Here is a 16,659-nt window from a genome sequence, read left to right on the forward strand (position 1 = left end):
CAAACCAGAAGTGCCCAATGCGTGCGGTGGGGGCAGGGGGTGGGGAGGGCACCCTCTCTGCTCCTTAAAATGGTACACACACACACCCCTGCCGCCAAACCGGTCTGAACACAGGATCTCCGAACAGTTTGTGCACATCTCTAGAGTATATAGTCTTGAAACCACCAATATTCCACTTTACAACAAAACAAAAACGATGTACATGAAGGGAACAACCTGTTATAAAATGAACTATTTAGCACACCCTTTCATCATCCTTTCTATCCTTCCTTTTAGATGGCCAACAGCCCTAATATTTCATAACTTTACCTCCAGTCTCCTTGGGATAGCAGCATCTTCATGTTTCTTTAATTCCTCAAATGTGCGCAATTCCAGATGTGCTTGTTCAATTTGGTCCCACAAGTCATTTAATTGCTTTATGAGCCCCATTGCTCGAGACTGATAACCACCAAGCAAGATCTTCATCTTTTTTTCCATCTTGGCAGCTCTCTTGGCTTCTGTAGTCATGTGGCCTCTGTTTATCTGTTGACAGAATCGCAACATGTACATTCTGCACGCAGCAAAATTATGCTAACATTTCAGCAATGTATTGAAACAGAATCTTCTTGTGAGCTGTAATTTGGGCACAAATGAGATGCAATACTCTAAGAGTAATTGTATTCTCTGGTGCAAGAGTAAACAAACCCACACTGGAAGTTATATGGGAAATCTTAATATTAAGCACTGGAAAGACAGGTTATATGTAACTCTCAAAGTTGCACTTATCCCCACTATTCAAGGAATAAAAAGCAGATTTTCAGCAGCTGTTTCAGAAGATAGGCAACAACAGAAGGGTAGGTCTAAACCCAGTAAGAGAGAATGGGTTGAAGATACTGGATGGTAGCATTAGGAACCTGAAGGCCATTTTAAAAGGAATTATACTGGATGCATAGTTCAGAGAATCCAGGTTCTCAAGACAGAACACTTTATTTTTACTGAGCATTTAGGACAAATAGATTGTGTTAGAAAGTTGTACATAGGCTTGTCTTGCAGAAGTGTGGAATTTTGTCCAGCAAGTTCACCATGAAAAAATCACTATCAATTAATATGGATGGTATTTAATTCCTATCTTTGAGCTTTATGTGGCTGGATTGTGATAGGATTAGAACTTACCAGGGAGAAAGTCTTGTCAATAAACAACACCATAACAGGATATATTTTACCTATGCAATCTCTAGAGATTCCTGAGAGGTGTTCTAAAGGAGGAACATTCTGTATTTGGAACTTGCTGGCTGCATCAAAAATGCTGAGTACTGGTGGAGTCTCGAATTACTGATACTGCAAGCATAGTTTTATAACGCCTGGACTGTAGCAACCATGTCAAAATTGACTGATTTAATGGTATGCCATCATTTTTCCTAGCCCCAGAGTGGTGGATTTATATGGCTATGAAATGGTAAAACAATTTACTAAGCGTTTTGAGGTCAGAGATGTCTTCTTTTGTGGATTTATTCTCAGGCATTATAAAAACGGTGGTTAGTATACTTGTGTACAGTTGGGATGTGCCCAAAGTGCAGTCAGAGCACTTTTCAGAAAGGGTTCCAGGAACTTTAAGAAAAAGGAGAGCCGAGCTGAGCCTTACCTGCTCTCCACTGCCCCATGCAGCTTCCTGTTGGGGTGGCACGCATTCCAATAACCCCCCACACGGAGCCAGCACGTGCTGCACATGGCACCTGGAGAGCAGGCAAGGAGCTGCTCTCCTTTTTAAAAATGCCCAGGACCCTTTCTGAAGAAGTGCGTGAACCACACTTCAAGCACATTCCAAGTGTACAGCGGCCCTGAGAATATGCGCTGAAGAATCTTTGCAGAGGCAAATGTGATACCAATGAACAGATTCTTTACATGATCAGAACCTGGGGTGTCCCAATTTTTATAATGCCTAAAAAGGGCTACAGTTTGGTATGAAAATTAGTAAGTATGAGACATTTTTCCTAATGTAAAACTGTACCTTTTAAAATTTGAAGTTTTCATAATTTTAGAAGGAATACACACACACATACACAATCCTGATTTCAAGTGAAATTTGAGTGAGTGGTTTTAATACAAACAAAACTGAATCCATGATCCTCTATCAAATGCAAATCAAAACTCGTTTTTCTGTGCAACACAGACAGACAGACAGACAGACAGACACCCTACCACCACCATGGAAGGAAAATGTCCAGCTTTTGAGATGAAATGTTAAAGTATTTCTATCTTACTTAGTTCCACACAGTGGTTCACAAGCAGTTAAAAACACATCCCAAAACACCACCACAGCTGGGAAATCTGAGGGTAAAAGCAAAACCCTCTTATGCAGCATTTTGCAGAATATTAAAAACTTTTCTTAAAGTGGAGTTTTAAAGTAGTGTTTTAAAATAATATTGCAACAGTCAATTACACTGCTACAGAACTCCTAGATCCAAGATATGCACATTTAATCAATTAAATCAAATAAAACGCATATGATTAACACACTAAGATTCCTTTAATCGGGACACGGTTCTATAAACAGCTCAACCAGAAAGGCTCAACTCAAAGGCTGCAAACAGTAGTGGACCACACACATCTCTGACCTGGGGAGCTAAAGAGCCACATGCACAGTGCTATATAAACACATCGCAGTCCAACCAATCATCTGTAATGCACACATTAAGAGGCTTTGGGGAGGATGCTGAAAGCTGCCTGAATGGTTACAGCCCACAACAATATTGCAGGATTGCACACATTGAAGGACCCTTGTTTAAAAAGGAACTCTTCTAATGCTGGCAGTGGATTTCTTTTAAGCCCCCATGACCAAATATAGTCCCAGGAGAGGTGCAGCATTCAACAGGAGGGCATATATTTAGAAGGGCATTTGCATTACTTGCTTTTTAAAGTTTTTTTTTAAAAAAAACAGAAAATGTCTAGATGACTCCCCCCACCAAAGCATTGTGCAAAAGAAGCCAAATTAAATAAAAGGGTAAAAGTTCAACATTTCAGAATTTGGCTTCTCCATAGTAAAAGGATATTACACTGTGCTAGAGAGGTGAAATATATTTATAAAGAACAGCAGCTGAAGGGAGAATTTTTAAGTGTCAAACTTTAATTGGGAATTGGTAGGAGCTTAAATGGTACAGTGTGTAATCACCAATGATTGAAAACTCTTTGGATTTTTTTTTAAGGCTAAAATAGTATGGACTAGGAATTAATTATGAAGAACCAGAAACTGAAATCCTTTATTGAAAAATGTTATAATATGCCTAGTAAAGAGCCACTAGAGGGATGGCTCACAGAGCAGAAGGAATGAAAAAAAATTGAGAAAGACTGAGAAACTGCTTCCCTGTCTTATAGCAACTCAGAATCTCAATCTCTGCACTGCATTTAAGATACAGTATATTCTAGTCTAACATCCTTTTTGAGATATAAATTTAAATAAACACATATCTTAAAAAGATGTAAAGCCACAATAGGGCTGATTTTGGATGCAAACCTAACATACCTGTGAATGATCACATTAGCACATTTCAGCACATTTAGGTATTGTAATGAAACTTGGGTGTTTTAAAAAATTATTTTACAACCATCACAAGGCATATTACAGATAAAATTTAAATTTCACTTATTAAAGCTGCATCTTAAACATAGATAGATAAACTTTATTACGATCATAGATCAGACTGTACAACAAAAAACATTACATAAGACTAGAGCGTATAATACAAACAATGTAGCAAAACCTAGCCACATTGAAAGTGATCTCTTTACAAAGGTTAGATAACAAGAACTCTAAACAAAATTCATTGGAGTGACCTGGAAACTTCCCCAAAAGAGGAGTAATTAGTTTTAAACGAGCATCGCTATAAAATCTACAATATTGTTTTATACCTTTATAATTTTTGTTTTAATTATTAACTGATTTTAATGGTGTTTTAATGTAAACTGCCCTGAGCCTTTTGGAAGGGCGGTATACAAGTTTTAATAAGAAATAAGAAATAATATAAAATAACATGAGGGGTAGTTTCTACGGCACCTATTCCACAGGGGCAAATCCTTAAATTAAACGGAATCCCTTTATATCTACCATCCCTAACAGCCCTTGGAAGGGCGTTGAAGCGGGCAAGAGTTCAAATTATTTCCCTTCCAGGCTGTCAAGTGACTCTTTGCTTCCTCTTCCTTGTTAACAAGCAGGTCTTTAGAACCCCACAAAAAGATCACGGAACAGTATCGACATTTGCAAAAATCACTACTAAAAACAGTGGACTCTACATTTAAGCCAATCACACATAATTTTAGTTCAAGCTTCATACAACTTTAAAACTCAGATATCAGGCACTTCTGAAGAGGTATGTTTAAACCAGGGTCTGCATCCCCTACTTAAAACCTAAGTAATGTGTTTCAGCAGTAGCAAGCCAGGGCTGTTCTTTTGTTTTTACAAAAGGAAAATGAGTGGCAGGAGGTGTGTGTGTGTGGGGATCCCACTTTCAATTATTTCCTACCATTCCTGAGCTTTTCGGGTTATTCTACCCAGGGTTAGAATATAGGAGAAAGAAAAGTGGTAGCTCCACTAGCATTATCCATGACAAACTACTGCCTTAGTTCTTTAAAATCTTACAATTTTGTTTAACATAACCAGGCCAAAACAAAACAAAAAGTACTTTCAATGAAAGTTCCCAAGTGGCAGTGCTAAATTAATCACACAGGGTTGACTAATTTATCTCAATACAAAACATGCATTGCAAACCTGACAGCTTTTCTGGATATTATAGGAAAGGCATGCACAATGAATTTGGGTGAGCAACTAAAATTCATACAGACAGACAATACAAGATTGAGGAATCATAACAGTATATCACTACAAAAACACAGATATACACATACACATGCGCATGCGCACACGTGCGCACACACGCACACACACTAAGAGCCAGCGTGGTGTAGTGGCTAGAGTATGGGCTCCTTGGAGGAAGAGCGGGATATAAAATGTAAAATAATAATAATAATAATAAATTCTTTAAACTGAAACTAGAATGGAAGAAGTGATAGAGTTTGGAGAGCTGAAAAATGCAGTTAACCAGCACCCAATAATAAACCCAGAATCTGGCTGTATCCCACTTTCTTTCCTCAACTACAGATCTCTTATACCTCCATCTCTCAGTTAGTCTTCCATCAACCACTTTTTGTTCAGTTTCTCCTCTCTCCTCCTCACTGCACTAAGCCATAAAGGCACACAAGGCTTTCACTCTCTCAACAATTCCCACCAGTGAAGGAGTCTCAGATACAGACTGTCTCCAACAGCCCACTTGGTGAAGCATTCCTTAAAAAATGAATCTAAAGTCATTCCTACAAAGATAAGAAAGGGCCACAACGGAAATGGAACAATGGAAATGTAGAATTCTCACGTGGACCACAAATCAATAGGACTCCAAATGCTCAGGGCAAACACACTTTCAGACTTACTAGGTTGGCAAAGCCATATGCATGACTAAACTGCATCCGTTTAAGTAAGACTCTTCAGCTAATAGCAAGAGTATGAACAAATACCTCATTTTAGTGCAAGACATTTTTGCCAACTTCCCTTTAGAAAGCCTAGCACCTCCTGAGTGTTTCGGAATACTGAAGGAAGGTGCTAATGCATTTGCAAAAAGGTGCTGTACAATACAGACCAGTTTCAAACATTAGCTCCTCCAAGAATAATAAATCCTCACAAGCATTAAAGAAATTTAGCTACAGGAATGAGAAACAAGACAGCAGACTATGGCTTCTTGTCAGTCACTTTCTTTTCCCTGCGGAAAAAAGAGAGAGGATAAGACCTGTTCCCTGACAGACGCACTCTCCACACGATTTCTGCCTTTTAAAAGGCGGGGTGGGGGGAGTGGAGATGTGTGTGTAAACGCTCTCTCTGCAAGAAACATTAAAAGATATATGCTTTAAAAGATGCAAAAAATCTTTGCAAGAACTGTTTGTCTACTACGGTTTTGTATGTTCTTGCAAGTCACACAGAGTATCATTATAATTATTATGCAATTATAGTTTAAAGAGAAGATCCCTCTTTTGATCTCACAAGTTCCTAAATAGAATGATTCTGAAAGATTTTTCTCTTTATTTTGTAGTAGCCATGAGACCTCTTGATCAGGGAAGCGGTGTTGGGCAAAGAGGTTTTTGTTTTGTCTTTACTCCCCACGCTGTGTCATTAGCCTGTTCAAATCCTTCTCTCACCCTCTCCTGAAGCTATTAACGGCGGGGTGGGGGGAGGAGGGGGGAAGAAGAAGAAGAAACAATGACAATGACAGGTACTACGTGGGTACCCGCTTCTTTTCCCCATTTGGTCCAACAGTTTTGAAATGATGATTTTGATTAAGGGAACCATATGAGAGAGGGAGAAGTCTTAAACCCCTACCCTTGCCCAGCTCTGCTTCTCGGATCAAATTGGCAGCCCCCCCCCCCCAAGATGCTCTGAAGTAAAAAAAACATGTTGGGAAATCTAACCATGGATTGGTGAGAATGCTGCAGTTTCATGGTATGCAGAAGGCCCCAAGTTCTACTTCTGCCATCTCCAAGACAGGCTGGCAAAAACCCTGGAAAGTTAGTCAGTCAGTCAAGGCACACAATCCTGAGCTAGATGGGCCAGTGGTCTGACTCGGAATAAGTCAGCTTTGAATATTCATATATACATTCATCTCCCATGCCAACAGTTTGTGACTGGAAAGCAAACACAGCCACAAGATGAGATATAAGCTTTCGTTATAGCAACTTATTTATACTAAAAATCATTATTCCACCCAAACAGATTATTCCATAAAATGATAGCCCATTTTAAGAAAAGGATTTGGTTCCTTAAAAAAAAAAGGGGGGGGGGAGGGTGGGAGCTTGAGGGACGGGTAGATTAAGAGGGAGACCAAGAAATGGCATGCAAACATTGTGCTCAGTCTGGCATGTGCAGAAAAGGCTAGTTCTGACTATTCCTATTCCACCATTAGTTATTCTAGCACAGACCTGCTCAACTTTGAGCCTCCCAACTATTTTTGGACTACAACTCCCATAATCCCCAGCTACAGTGGCTAATAGCCGGGGATTATGGGAGTTGTGGGCTGAAGTTCAGCAGGCCTGTTCTAGTGCATGGAATGGAAAAGTGACTGGGCAGCATCCAGATAGTCAGTCATGATTAAGCACCATTGAAATGAATGGGAAAGTTAGTTATGCATAACTTAAGCCTCATTAACTTCAATGGGACTTAGTCATGACCAAGTCTGGATGTTGCCAATTGGACTGGGAATATAGAACATAACAAGTTATTTATAGCATTGGATATTTATGCTTTGGATATTCAGAATGTAAACATACCAACTGAAATGACAATGCTCCTTTTTTAAAAATGGGTCTCCTAATTTCATTGTATGTACTGTAGAGCATTACTTCTCCAGAAAGTTTTCATTCAGCATGCAGTATTCTAAGGTTTTATGAAAGGGATATTTTTTTGTATAGCACACATTTGCAAGACACACTATGAAATGTCATAGAAACTGGGGGGAAACGTTCCTCAACTGTTAGTACTGATAGGCATATACTAGTTCATGTGAACATACTGGTTCATGTGAACATTCTCTTTTCACAGAAGAGAATCTTGCCATCTGGAGGTCTAGTAACATCATCTTCATGTAATTGTTTCTCATCTGCTATAAAGGCTATTAAAGGCTTATTTGGTACCCTTCTCTAGAAGTAGAGTATAAATTGAGGAATAAATATATTCAAAAATGACTTATTTATTAATGCTAGTTATCTCTTTAAAATCTTTAATATCTATTTAATGACAGATAAGCCACATATATCTTTGGATGGGAGAAAACACTGGGTATATTTTACTGTGTAATTTCATGCATTTTTTCCTTACTCCAAGTAAGGTCTCTTGCAACTTACATTAATACCTCAAGAGCCTCCTATTGACCTCAGGAAAAAAGTGGAATTGAGTATTTAGCAATTTCATAGAAATAAATTGTATTTAAAATTCACTTAAAGTAGTTTACCTTTTATTTGCTTGGGTCAAATTGTGTTCCTAGGCTTAAGACTACAGAATGCCCCCCTCAAATCCTAAGTATATTTAACAGGCAATGCATGCAGTGCTTAGAACACAACTTTTTTTATAAAAAGAAAATATTACAATTATAAAAAGGCCACATGACATAGTAGCTGACATCACATTAAAGTACTCCTGAGTAGTCCTACTGCGGTTAAGAGCAACTCCTGAGTAGTACTGTTGAGTAACCGAGACTGAATGTCAGCCAGTGAATATGTAAGACACAACCAGCATTTCTATTTGTAAGAAAAATGCTGTATTGAAGAGTTGACATCTTTCCTGTCATATGAGCCTCCATAAAGTATTCTGCAGAGCAACAATGCCCTCTGCTGGCCAACACTGAATACAACCACATTCTAATCTTCTAGTGCAAAGCTCCTTAGCAGAGCAACCAAGCCTGTTTAACATTTTATGCGGCAATAATTTCTTCTGGCTACTGTTCTGCCACAGAGCAAACTCTTCAATACAATATTCATAAAGAAGCAGTAATGATGCATTGGACAGCCATGGGCAAACCGGTGCCTCCGAGTGCACTCCCCAAGTGTTTAGGTCCACATATCTACTTTGTGCTTTTTACTGAGGAATGTAATACCAGTGCAGCCATGAGAAAAATGATTGCCATAGGCAGGACAACGCAGAATTTACTTTGAAATGCAAATAGTATAGATTTATATGCTGCTGCAGCACGTACTTCCTCTGAAAAACTCTGGTAGGAGTCCCTTTATTGATTTACAGACTTGAGCACCGTATTTTCTGGGGGAAAGGCCGCATCGGCATAAATTCCACCCCACTGAACAACAGCTGTACAATCACATCAAAAAAGCCACACTGGCGTAAATGTCACAGCTAAAGCATCCCCCGCTTCCATTTCCCATGGAGTGCCGTTTGTGCTCCACATGGGGGAATTTCGGCCCCTTGCTCTCCCCGCCCCCCGCAAAGGTGTTTGCTCGGGCAGGTGTGGTCAGGTTGGGCCCACAGCACGTCACGGCAATATTTAGCGGCCAGTGCAGGTGCCACAGGGGCAGGGGGAGGCACCTTTAAGTGGAAATGAGAAAGTGCTTCCCTCCCTGTATAGCCAGCCTGAAAACTCTTCCCAGCAGTGGTGGCGGAGCTGCTCTTCCACCGCTGCTGGGAAGAGCTTTCAGGCTGGCTATACAGGGAGGGAAGCACTTTCTCATTTCCACTTAAAGGTGCCTCCCCCTGCCCCTGTGGCACCTGCACTGGCCGCTAAATATTGCCGTGGCGTGCTGTGGGCCCAACCTGACCACACCTGCCTGAGCAAACACCTTTGCGGGGGGCGGGGAGAGCAAGGGGCTGAAATTCCCCCATGTGGAGCACAAACGGCACTCCATGGGCAACGGAAAGGGGCGGGGGGGCATGCAAACCCAGGGACAGGAAGGCCCAACTCCAGTGTCGCCCCTCCTCTGCCGCCTCCGTTCCTTCCAGGCCCTCTCGGCCACACGGAGCCTATGGTTGGTCAGAGGGTCCTGCTCTGCTGCCACTGCACCTCCTTCCCTCACCTTTACTCAGTTCTGGACTAAAGGCTGCAGGTGCCTTAAAGTCACTGAGCGCCACAGCGTTTCCACCAGAAAATACAGTAAATAAAACATTGATGTGGCATCAAAATTCATGCTGAGAAGTTTGTCATCTGCTCAGCCTCAATTTTAAGTTTGCAAAAATACTGTTGGGTGTCCTTCACAAGCACATACTATTAAAATCTACATTCAATATCCACCTCCCTAGCACATATAATGTTGGATCCTGAATATTTCTTCAGCAAACAGAAAGCATTTCCACTCATGTAAGGGGATAGGTAGAGCAATTCTGACCAATCCTTTTGCCAATGCAGCTCCTTAAGAATCGGCTCCTGAAGGTTGGGGTACTCTCTGGAACAGGATGGCATTCAGTATGGAGAGAGAATGGTTGAAAATTTCTGCTGCAAAAAAAGAAGCACTTTCCATTCACAGAAGAAATACTTCAGGTCCAACCCAGAGAGAACAGGACCAGAATCCAAATGGATGAGAACCAGGGGAATTCAAATCGTACATCCCTTGTGCCTTCAGCTTAAAGGAGAAAAATAATTTAATCTGTCCAGCTATCAGGAGCAACACTTGTAATCACAGAACTGGAGAGAACAAGAAGAAGGAACATGTTGAAGAGTGCCCCAATAAAGCAGCATTTCCATGAAGTACTTGGCTGACACAAGGAAAATGACTAAAAGTAATCCCGCTGAAATGAAAAGGACAAGTGAGATATTGCCTAACTTGTCCTTTTAATTTCAGTAGGACTACTCTGACATCCAATTTTGTTTTAATTTGTACTTAATTTTATTGAATACATAACACTAACCTGGCAGTTAATGCTTTACCAGAATTATTTGTAGCTCTGTGGAATTCAATTCAGTGACTATACCATACTGCCATAATGTGCTTGCTTCAAGACTGGGGATAAGGGCAAGGAAACATATCCAGAGCAATGCTCGGTTAAGTCTGTTTCTCCCACTGCCTTCAAATTGGAGTGCTGCTGCTTCTAGCCTAAGGTGGTGTTGTGTAGTGTAGAGCCAGTGTGGTGTAGTGGTTAGAGTGCTGGACTAGGACTGGGGAGACCCGAGTTCAAATCCCCATTCAGCCATGATACTAGCTAGGTGACTAGTATCTGGGCCAGTCACTTCTCTCTCCGCCTAACCACAAGGTTGTTGTGATGAGAAATTCAAGTATGTAGTACATTGCTCTGGGCTCCTTGGAGGAAGAGCAGGATATAAATGTAAGAATACATTCTAATGTAAAGAATAAAGGTATCTTTGTTTTCTTTTAACCAACTCCTACACAAAACAAACAATATTTGTTCATTTAGATAAAAACTGCCAGATTCAGATTGGAGTTATACTAACCTCCAGTCTCTTCTCAAGTGACTCAATTCTGTCTTTTTTACTGGCCAGGTTAGCTCGTGTGTATCGATTCTGTCCAGGGAGGTATAATACTTGGCTGTAACATTCTTCCCACACTTGGTTATATGCTTCACTTGAGAGCTCCCCATGCCCCATCCCTTGCTTCACCACTTCCATTTCTTGGGCCAGGAGCTCTTCTGCCTGTTTGAAAGGAGGAATCAATTATGACTTAACTCAAGCGTGGAAGGAAATGTTATCAATGTGAAATACTCCCGTTGCTTCCTCATAAATTCAGTAGGAAGCCAGAAAAGGAAAATGGTGACACTCCCAGAGTTTCAACATGCTCTTGCTGTACCTAATATATAAAGTACCTTCATTAATCCCCTTGCCACCCAACAGTAGTTGTAAGTGTATATTCACATAGTCAATCTCCCACACGAAGACAAATGTTGGTTTGTCTCCACCCTGCAGTAGAGATCCATGGCCTGAGAGCACTTCAACACATTTTGGAACCACAGACCAAGATGTCATCTAACTGTTCAACAACCTCCCTGTCTGGATTTTAAATTTAAATGAATGTTTCTCATTCATTTTTTAAAAAAGTTATTGTTGGCCTGTAGTGATCAGCCTCCCCACCCTCTAAATTGTTAACCAGAAGTAAACCCTTGTGTTAACTGACGGGGTGGTGAACTCCAGGGCTCAGCCAATCAGCACACCCAGTGGGTGGGACCTAGAGAGCTGTTGCCAGGAAGAAGGGAGTTATTTGTTGGGAGAAGGTAGCCTGGAGGTGCACAGGAGGACATGTGGCTGTGGCGTCTCGCTGCAGGAGAATAACTCTGCAGATCCTTGAAAGACAGGAGGGCAGGAAGCTTGAATTCTCATCAAGAGTTTGGTGAATCCAAGGAAAGGAAGCCTGGGCTTTGGCTTGGGAAGATTAATTTAGGGAAAAGTTTGTTTAGTGAGACTTTGCGTTACAGAAGTTATATTTCTTTGGTGTGTGTCCTTTGCATATTCCTGATACTGTCGTATTATTGTTTTCCTGTAACGTAATTAAAATAAGAAACACTAGCCTATGCCCAACCCATCTAGGGCATTGCAAAAGACTCTATAAACACTTAAGCGTGCCTAAGACAACTTAGTTTTGGAACCTACTAAGTATTGTTGAGTGTATCTAAGAAAGCTAGAAGCCTCAGACGAAAGCAGTCTGTAGTAATTGAAAAAACCTGTATTTTAGTTCTTTTATTTTTACAAGGTTCTCCAAGTTGGTTTTTAACTCAGGAAAAGGGGTGGGGGTGGGTGGGGTTCCTCTGGTGCAAACATGACCTCAAACATTCAGCAGCTATCGGTTTTCTCAACACATGTAGGCTTGCATGTGGAAGATTTTTGTACTCGTCCAAGAGCCAAATTAAGACAGCTTTTTTCTGGGCTATCTCACCCCAATCCCAGAGCATCTCTGTAGTCAAAAGGGGAGGAGGCGGCCGCATTTTGAACCTACCTATAATACAGAATAATTTTAGGAGAAGCCTAGCAGGCAGCTCAGCAGGGATGATTCAGCATTTCCTTCCCTCACGTGAGCTTGCTCTGAGACAAAGGCTTTAATCTGCTACATGAGCTTAATGCTTTTAGCACGATGTTCTCACAGAGTATCACTATCACCAATATTGTCGTATAGAATGCGTACCCAGAGAAAACTCTATCCCACTGCTATTCTCCATTCCAATGGGTTTCTGACACACCCATGAAATCTATCCTCTCATTCATCACCAAGCATTCCAGGCTCCTCATCTTGGCTCAAATAATCCTAGCACTAGCATATAAATACATAGGGACACATTTTGTCCCTCTCCCAAATCTTTTGGCACTATAGTTCTTTGCCCTGATTAACTAGGTGTCACCATGCTCACTGCCAAATTATATCCTATCCCCATTTAGGTGACCTGGAACAATTATACCTTCATCCCTTGGGGGTTGAAAAAATCTCCCTTGCAAAATATAGTATTATGCTACACAGTGGTAAAAGGCTAAGAGCACAGATGCAAAGAAATGTACTCTATATACCTTCTTGAGATCTTCCTTTGAGTACTTCTCATAAGGATTGTGTTCAAGATAAACAATGTGCTCTGTGCTGCTTGTTCCAAATCCAGGGACTTTTCCTTTTTTGCTCCCTGGAAGCTCTCCATAAGGGTGATGCACAAGGTCAAAGTGCAGCATGGTGATCATCTCTTTCTTAATCAGTTCTTCACTCTTCTGTAAATCGGTCAGAGGTGGCTCTACACTTAAAGGTCTCAGGATTGTTTCATTTACCTAAGCCAAAACACAAACACACAGACCTATTTAAAGAGAAGCCTCTGCCATATCACAATCTACATCAACAAAAACAAGTATGCAAGATCTCTTTCGATAGTTATAAGTAGAATACATGTTATCAGAAAAAAGTATCTATTTGCCTTACATTTATAACACCTTTTTCATATTAACAAAAAGAATATGGATATATATCATGGGATGTACTGCTCCAAAACACTACAAATTTATTAAGTACATTTATATACCGCCCCATACAAAAATTCCCTGGGCGGTTCAAATGTCACTCTTTTCCAAACAAACAACCCATTATCATAGATAACCCACACCACCAATGTAAACACCAATAGTTATCTTGTGCCTATTCATCAGTTTTAGTTCATATGAGGTCACTTACCATTGGTAAAGGTAAGGTAAAAGTGTGCCGTCAAGTAAATTTCGACTCCTGGCGCCCACAGAGCCCACCATTGGTAAAGAGTATTAAAATCATTGTTCTTCCCATTACCCTTGAACCATTGTCATATCATATGGGATTGTCCCTGTCCCATTTTTTCCTGATATTCCACTGATCCCTCCCTTGATTGTCCAGAAGGTAAGTATAATGCTTGATTTACTAGCCCTCTGTAAACTGAGGAAACAAGCAATTCCTCTACTTTTGAGAGATCTGACTTCTCCATATTTCCTATTAATAGCATGTCCAATTTACAAGAATTGAAAAAAACGTAGAAGTGGTCTCACCTTATTTACAACTTGTTCAAAGAATATAACTCCTTCATGTTGATTACTCCCTCAACACTGCTTGTATTTGATGATTTTGGTCCCATTCCAAGAACACATATATGCACCCAATATACACTTGTATATCCAGAAAGTGTGACAAAATATCAAAAATTAATGGTGTACTGTGTTTAATAAATTTTACCTTGCTTGACTACAGCCCTGATCAGCAACTAGTTTTCCTCAAAGGCTATTTTAAGAACAGAGCAAGGATTCTGGGCCACCTCTTGGACTTACTTTCCCTACATGCTAGCAGATTCTAGTGCCAAAGGATCTTTTTTCATACCTCATGAAGCCAAATTTGGTTGCCAACTTCTATCCTATAGCTACAATGTCTATTCTTCTACACTTTCACTAAGGGCAAGGTCTCTCTTGCTTTAAACATATTTTATCTTTATTAGAATTAGGAATAACTTACTTCAGAGGGTCTTGGAAGATCTTTCTGAACTGCTTTGTGCATTCGCTTTAGTGCTTTGATACGTTCAATTTCTCGAATGGCCTAGAAAGACATTTAAGACATTATTTCAAATGCTACAAAAAACCTGAAGGCTTGTCAGCAACAAAGAAGGTAAGGTCACAAGGCTCTGTGCATGAAAGAGTGTCTTGATGGAAAACAACAAATGAAAAAAAGGGGGGGTTTGAGAGTTTTAGAGTTGTAAGAAACTGAAAACATCATCTAACATGCCACAATAAGGTGCCTTCTTCAATAGATCATCCTACATAATCCAAAACACTTTCCCCCAAACAGAGATGCACTATAGGAACGTGACTGCAGAACCAGCTGAGCCATCCACTCCAAGAAAAGAAATCCTTCTTCCTGACTCCAATTATGATCTGTCAAACTCTAAACAGGAAGAACCCTTTCTGCTACCCACAAGTCACTCCAAAAGGACATGTTATGGAGATATAAGCATGCAGGCTATGACAAGTCAATCACTACCCAATCTCAAAAATCACAGCTTAAATGAAAGGTATAGGCTGTATTTGCATTCTCCTATATAGTACATTCCTGGAAATTTCACAAACTCTGACTCTCTACCGAAGTCCAACTTCTCTTGATACTACTGTCTTAACTGCTCTATGTCAGAGGGTCTGGACAGTCTCAGAGCATCCAGGCAGTGCCAAAGAGGACGGACCTTAGATTTCCAATTCTAAAGCATTCCATAAGCAACTTGTATTATATTAAGCCACATTATTACTGCCTAGATGTCTCATGGTTTAAATGGCACTTGGTTGGTGCAGACCAGATGAACAGTTTCAGATCTTTTACATGGAAAAATGTGCTGCTTATGGTATGCAAGCATTCTTTGCAGTACTCTTCATTCTTGTTACTCCTTAAATTTCCATTGCCTCAGTTATGCTCATCCGTCATGAGAGCATGGTGCCTAAAATGTGGTGGTGGTGTGTGTGTGGGGGGGGAGGGGAACAGACACTCCTCTCCATATTCCTACCTGCTTGCGAGCATCCACATCAGCTGCATCTTCTATGTATGTATCATCTGCATTGTGATCCTCAAGCTCCTTCTCTGCATTTTCCGGCAAGACAATTTCAAAGTCATTCTTTGGAGCAGGAAGTCCCATAAGCCCCAGACGCAGATTTTCACGGGATTCTCTTTCCTATGGAATGTTAACAGCAGTTTGATACAATGTAAGCATTTGTTCTCCTAAATCAATAATGGGACAAAATAATCCTAGTGTTAAGTCAGCCTGATTATTTTCACTGTCTGTGACTAGCTCCACAGCCACAATCCTCACATTTCTGACTTTCCTTTTTACAGAAGGCTCATTAAGTGACCAAACAAAGCACCCCAAAGGTAAACCAAACACAAAATGAAAGGTTTTGAGTGATGTTTTTCAAGGATCATTTGTGCTAGGATTCAGACAAGGATCTTAACATTTATGGAGATTGTTCCAGTCCATATCTGTGAGTACAGTGGTTGCAGCAACAAAAGTTACAAGTGATCACAGAGATGATCAGTAGCATCATGCATGATGTCTGTCTACATAAGTATGCACCAAGAGAAGGCCAAGACTGCTTGTATGGGCAAAAAAAACCCCTACCCTGGAAAAGTTCTTTAATAGCAACATGGTTTCCTGAATGGACTGATCCAAGTTGTGTTTTTTTTTAATATCTCAAAATAAAATGTGTCACAGCCATTCACTAGCAGGAGCCCTGGATAATAGTCTTGCATCACCTGAAAGACTATTCATGTGATTTTTTTATCGCCCACTACAATTTTGCCATTAGAGCCCACCTGCTCAAAAGTAAGGAAAAGAATGGACCTCTAATACACAAAAGGGAGGCATTTTTTGAGATGTAAAAATAAGAGGGGGGATAGTTAAGTCCTTTAAAGTAGTTTATAAGGGGACTTTGAATTTCCAGCCCCAAACTCAAAGCATATTCAAACAACAGTTTGCAAGTGGATACCAAATCCAAAAGGAGAATGCACAGAATCAGGGAGTTAACTTCCATGATCATACTCATAGAAGTTCTTCTTACGTCACAACTAATTAGACAGCAATAAAGTACAAACAATTTCCAAAGATACAAAAAGAGTTTAGAGTCTCAGAAGCTGGCTAAATTCTGCTTGGTGAAGAAGAGAGGGAAGAGAAAGCAAGAC

The 16,659-nt window shown here is 40.4% G+C and overlaps 1 protein-coding gene across 1 annotated transcript in view; it reads right to left on the reverse strand.

The window, feature by feature from the left end:
• The window catches only part of CDC5L (cell division cycle 5 like), a 38,115-nt gene that overhangs the window by 4,541 nt on the left and 16,915 nt on the right, over nucleotides 1-16,659 (reverse strand). The window contains exons 11-15 of the mRNA XM_053284134.1: nucleotides 15,491-15,655; nucleotides 14,458-14,538; nucleotides 13,017-13,262; nucleotides 10,962-11,159; nucleotides 310-522 (exon numbers count right to left, since the gene is read on the reverse strand). Coding sequence (XP_053140109.1) covers nucleotides 310-522; nucleotides 10,962-11,159; nucleotides 13,017-13,262; nucleotides 14,458-14,538; nucleotides 15,491-15,655 — 903 coding nt within the window. The remainder of the gene's footprint in view (nucleotides 1-309; nucleotides 523-10,961; nucleotides 11,160-13,016; nucleotides 13,263-14,457; nucleotides 14,539-15,490; nucleotides 15,656-16,659) is intronic.

The sequence above is a fragment of the Hemicordylus capensis genome, chromosome 1 (assembly GCF_027244095.1).
Source record: "Hemicordylus capensis ecotype Gifberg chromosome 1, rHemCap1.1.pri, whole genome shotgun sequence".
In the NCBI taxonomy this organism is placed as follows: domain Eukaryota; kingdom Metazoa; phylum Chordata; class Lepidosauria; order Squamata; family Cordylidae; genus Hemicordylus; species Hemicordylus capensis.